Below are 4,859 nucleotides of genomic sequence, written 5' to 3'. Positions count from 1 at the left end.
TGGGAACTCAGGACTCTAGACCAACTCTAGGGAGCCTACATGGGATTGATCTAGGTCCTCTGAATGTGGGTTACAGTTGTTTAGCTTAGTCTGTTTGTGGGGCCCCTAGCTGTGGGACAAGAAGCTGTCCCTGGCACATGAACTAGCTTTTTGGAACCTATTCCCTATGTTGGTATACCTTGCTCAGCCTTGATGCAGGGGATAGGTGTTTGGCCCTGCCTCAACTTGATATGTCATGCTTTGTTGCCTCCCATAGAAGAACTTACCCTTTCTGAAGAGTGGATGAGGTGGGTAGAATGGAGTTGTGGGGAGGGAACAGGAGAAGAGGAAGAAGAGAAAACTGTGGTTGATATGTAAAATAAATATAAATAAATAAATTAATTTTTAAAAAGACCTATGAATGAAATCATAATTACCTCTTGAATACTTGCTAAAATATTTCAGAATGCCAAAGCTTTATAGAACAAACTAGTCTTTCAGAGCTCTTCTGGCATCTTTAAGAAAGTAACTGTGATGGGATATAGAAATGGATCAGTAGTAAAAGGTGCTGAATACCTTTCCAGAAGACTGGCATCCAATTCAGTGCATTCACACAGCAGTTGACAACTGTAGCCAAATTTCTATGTGGTCTTATTAAATAAAAAACACAGAGCCAAATATAAGGTAAAGGTATTAGAGATCAGGGAAATAGTGATACTTCTCCAGCTCTGCAGCTACCAAAAGTGAGTTACTTTCTGTCTACCTATGCCTCTACTAACTTGCTGTTCTGCCCTCTCACTGGCTCTTAGCCCAGCTACCTCACTTCCTTGTCACTGCCTGTCTGTACAGACCTCCAGGTCTCTATGGTTGGTACTGGGATTAAAGGCATGTATTACCATGTTTGGCTGTTCCCTAGTGTGTCCCTGAACAGACAGAGACACTGCCTGCCACATGATTGGATTAAAGGCATGTGCTACCACTCCCTGACTTCCATGTTTATTTAAAAATGGCTGGCCTTTTCCCACTTGATCTCCAGGCATGCTTTATTTATTAACATACAAATAAAATATCACCACATTTCAGCACAAATAAAATATCACCATAGATAACATTTGGTAACTTCAGTTATCCAGGGGATCCAACAGCCTCTGTCTACATCATATACTCATGGAGCACAGACCCACCTGTGTAACTACATGATGGAAATACCATTTTAGGTGTAAAAACCAGTATTTATGTTAAAAAAAAAAACAGAAAAGAAAAGAAAAGAAAAGAAAAAAAAAAAACAGCAATCCCAGCCACAACTAAAACAAAGGCTTAATCTACCAAAGTCCATAGTTCTGGGAATATCCCTAAATGTTCAAACCTTTCTCAAAATATACTAACATTTTGACTTCTGTACTGCTACTTCTTGCTGTGGATATCGCTCTGTATAAATAAACTGCTATTTGGCCAGTGGCCAGGCAGGAAGTATAGGTGGGACAAGAGAGAAGAGAATTCTGGGAAGTAAAGGCTGGGGTGGATAGATACTGCCAGCCTCTGCCATGACGAGGAAGATGTAAGATGTAAGGAAGATGTAAGCCACGAGCCACGTGGCGAAGTATAGATTAATAGAAATGGATAATTTAAGATATAAGAACAGCTAGCTAGAAGCCTGAGCCATTAGTCCAAACAGTTTAAATAATATAAGCGTCTGTGTATTTATTTTATAAGTGGACTGCAGGACTGCAGGGGTTTGGCTGGACCCGGAGAGAAACTCTCCAACTACAACTTCTGGATAACTGTTCTTGTTAACTGAAGTGTGTCAATCCAGAATATGGCTTTTGTTTAAAAGCTTACCCTGAGAAAGGCTAGTAGCTGCACTGGAATCTGGAGCACCCTAGGTACTTGGCAGCTGGCTATTAAAGACTTTCTAATGACTTAAATCCATGTTCAAAGTTTAAAGAGGACAGAACTCACCAGGGAAGGATGAATACTGTGAGGTATTGATAAACTGAAGCCCTTAGGACCTTCTCATAGCATGTCCTTAAGTGGATCTGAAAGAATCTTTTCAAGGAGGATTATCTGAGGAGGAGAGGCAAGACGACCAATGAAAGCTGATGGAGTCATATTGGAGACCGTGAGTCTGGATGGAATAAAAGGTAGGAAAGAAGACAGCTACTTTCAGGGGTTCCTGCCTGGCTCTGCTTCTTGCCCACAATATATGAATTTTTCCACCCTGACCTCCATGTTGTGAACGCTGAGATCTGACAAGGTAAGGAAAACACCTCTTCCTGGATCCTGTTTATGGGAGGGATTAGTGTAAAACCCTGAGAAGATGAAATAACAGCTGTGTAGGAATGGACACCATCCCGTACTTTGTGGAAGATGAAGCACAGTAAGCAAAATACACTTGTCATGGCTGTTCTTGGTTCCCAACTTAACTCGATATGGAATTATCTACAGTCCTAAAATGGAGGGCACAACTGTGAGACATGTTTTGCTTAAGTAGGTAGTTTCACTTCAAGTACTGACTTTGCAGGTTAAAAAGACAAACCAGGATCTCAAGGCCTGAAGACACACGCCTTTAATCCAGATCTTGAGGCTGGGAGACACACCCTAAATTGGGCCACGCCTTCTGCTGGAATCCCTATAAAAGCACATGGGAGAAGGAAGCTGTCGCTCTTTGCTTGCTTGCCCTCACCTTGCTGCAAGTCCATTTCTTCACCGGCATTAGAGAATACTTCAGAATTCCAGCACATACTGAAGACCAGCCAACTCATCAAACCTCCTGGATGAAGTAAAGAGAAAATACACCCTGGTTCTTAATTTTGGATCCACATTAACCTTCAGACTACTTCCAGAAGAAATGTTCGGGGAAGGGATAGCCCAGAGCTGGGACTACCCACAGATCAGCGTCCAGAATTTCTCCTACAGGTGGACCATCAGCAACTTCCGTTTTATTCTGGAGGAAATGTGGGGACACATTAGAAGCCCAACTTTCTCAATAGGAGCCAATGAGAAATGGTGTTTGAGAGTACACCCGAATGGGATCAATGAAGAAAGGACAAATTACCTGTCAGTTTACCTAGTGTTGCTCAGCTGTCAAAAGAATCACGTTTGGGCAAAGTTCCAGTTCTGGATCATAAGCGCCGAAGGAGAGAAAACCCGACTTATGAGGAGCCCAAGAGCCTTTGTGTTTGTGCCACGCTACAGCTGGGGATTCAAAAAGTTCATTCGTAGAGATTTCCTCTTGTCCCATGCCGAATGGCTTCTCCCAGATGACAAGTTCACCCTCCACTGCAAGGTGAGCGTGTTCCAGGACTCCTTCAGCATCTCTGATCAGAAGAGGAAGCCAGAGATCCAGGTTCCCAAGTGCACACTGGCAGATGAGCTAGGAGAGCTGTGGAAGAATTCCCACTTCACAGACTGCTGCCTGTTGGTAGGCGGCCAGGAATTCCGGGCTCACAAGGCCATTCTAGCAGCTCGATCTCCAGTTTTCAGAGCCATGTTTGAACATGACATGGAGGAGAGCAAAAGGAACCGCGTTGAGATCCATGACCTGGAGCCGCAAGTCTTCAAGGTAATGATGGGCTTCATTTACACCGGAAGAGCACCAGATCTGGACAGCATGGCAGATGCTGTGCTGGCAGCTGCTGACAGGTATGGCCTGGAGCGTTTGAAGCTCATGTGTGAGGATGCTCTCTGCAGGGACCTCTCTGTGGAGAATGCTGCCCACACTCTCTTCCTGGCTGACTTCCACAGCGCAGGGCAGCTGAAAACCCAGGCACTGGATTTCATTACAGCTCATGCATCTGAGGTCGCTGAGACCTCAGGCTGGAAGACAATGGTGGGCTCATACCCCGACTTAGTGGCTGAAGCGAACCACTCCCTGGCTTCTGCTCACTGCCCTTTCCTGGAGCCCCCTCTCAAACGCCTGAAGCAATCCTAGGACCGGGTCAGCTCTGACCTACATGTGCTGCAGCCAATGACACCTGGGTAAACTATATGGAATGTGTGGAGCATTTACTGTGAATCTGGGGAAAGACAGCATGGTGGCTTGGGCTTTAATACAGCTGTAAATGAGTTGAAGGGCAGGTTGGAGGAGGAGGAACGCTAGACTCTGGCATACTCTGCCCTGTTGCTGTGCCAGTTAATTTTTGTCCAATGAATTGGAAATTGGGATTCAGTTTTGATGCCGGCCCCAAGCACATCCCAACAGGATTTCTTTGGAGAAACCTGTCTGGATTGAACTGAGCAGAACATATATATGACCAAAGGCTCAGCAAAGGAGAAAACAAACATAAATGTTTGCTTACAAGAGACGAGGAAGAGAAAGAAGACGTTTTTTCTACAAAGTCAGTTTGTGGGGCCTGGAGAGATGACTTGGTTGGCGAAAGCAATTGTTGGTCTTGCAGAGGACCCTTGTTCAGGACTCCTCCTGTCTCCACGGGCATATCCGTCTCTGTAGACAATACCTTACCCAAAAACATAAAATGAATAAAAATTTTAAAATAAAAAAAAATTCCTTTTTTTCTGTTATTGGTCATGTTGTGGCTTTTTTATTCTTTAAAAGTTCTTTTCAATATCCACTCACCACTGCTTCCCCAAAAGTCCCTCTGGTGCCTCCATTTCATATCCTTCCCACTTCATGTTCTTTTTTATTTTCATTCTTCCTTGACAACATGGCCACTGGTAGGTTACTTATGCCCCAGAGGATGGTCACATACCATGGGCCCATTTGTAGCACTAGCTGGATTTAGGGGTCATTAATACCAAGAAACTGCCAAATTAATATTATACATGAGTCCACCTACTTTCCTGCAAATTTTATGGTATCAGTTTTCTTTAGAGCTGAATATTATTTCATTTTCTTATGTACCATATTTTGACTATCTGCT

General features: G+C 43.8%; 1 protein-coding gene across 1 annotated transcript; it reads left to right on the top strand.

Moving 5' to 3' along the window:
• The first annotated feature begins 2,827 nt into the window (after window positions 1-2,827).
• On the top strand, window positions 2,828-3,910 carry LOC118596496 (speckle-type POZ protein-like). Its single transcript, XM_036207426.1, has one exon. The coding sequence runs from the start codon at window positions 2,828-2,830 to the stop codon at window positions 3,908-3,910; it is 1,083 nt and encodes a 360-aa protein (XP_036063319.1).
• The last annotated feature ends 949 nt before the right edge of the window (window positions 3,911-4,859 follow it).

The sequence above is a fragment of the Onychomys torridus genome, chromosome 15, assembly GCF_903995425.1.
Source record: "Onychomys torridus chromosome 15, mOncTor1.1, whole genome shotgun sequence".
Classification (NCBI taxonomy): domain Eukaryota; kingdom Metazoa; phylum Chordata; class Mammalia; order Rodentia; family Cricetidae; genus Onychomys; species Onychomys torridus.
The sequence above is the reverse complement of the archived record's forward strand: the minus strand, read 5'-3'. Positions and strand labels throughout refer to the sequence as shown.

Coding starts and splice junctions, on each gene's coding strand:
- LOC118596496 (XM_036207426.1), top strand. CDS start 2,828: ATGTTCGGGGAAGGGATAGCCCAGAGCTGGGACTACCCACAGATCAGC.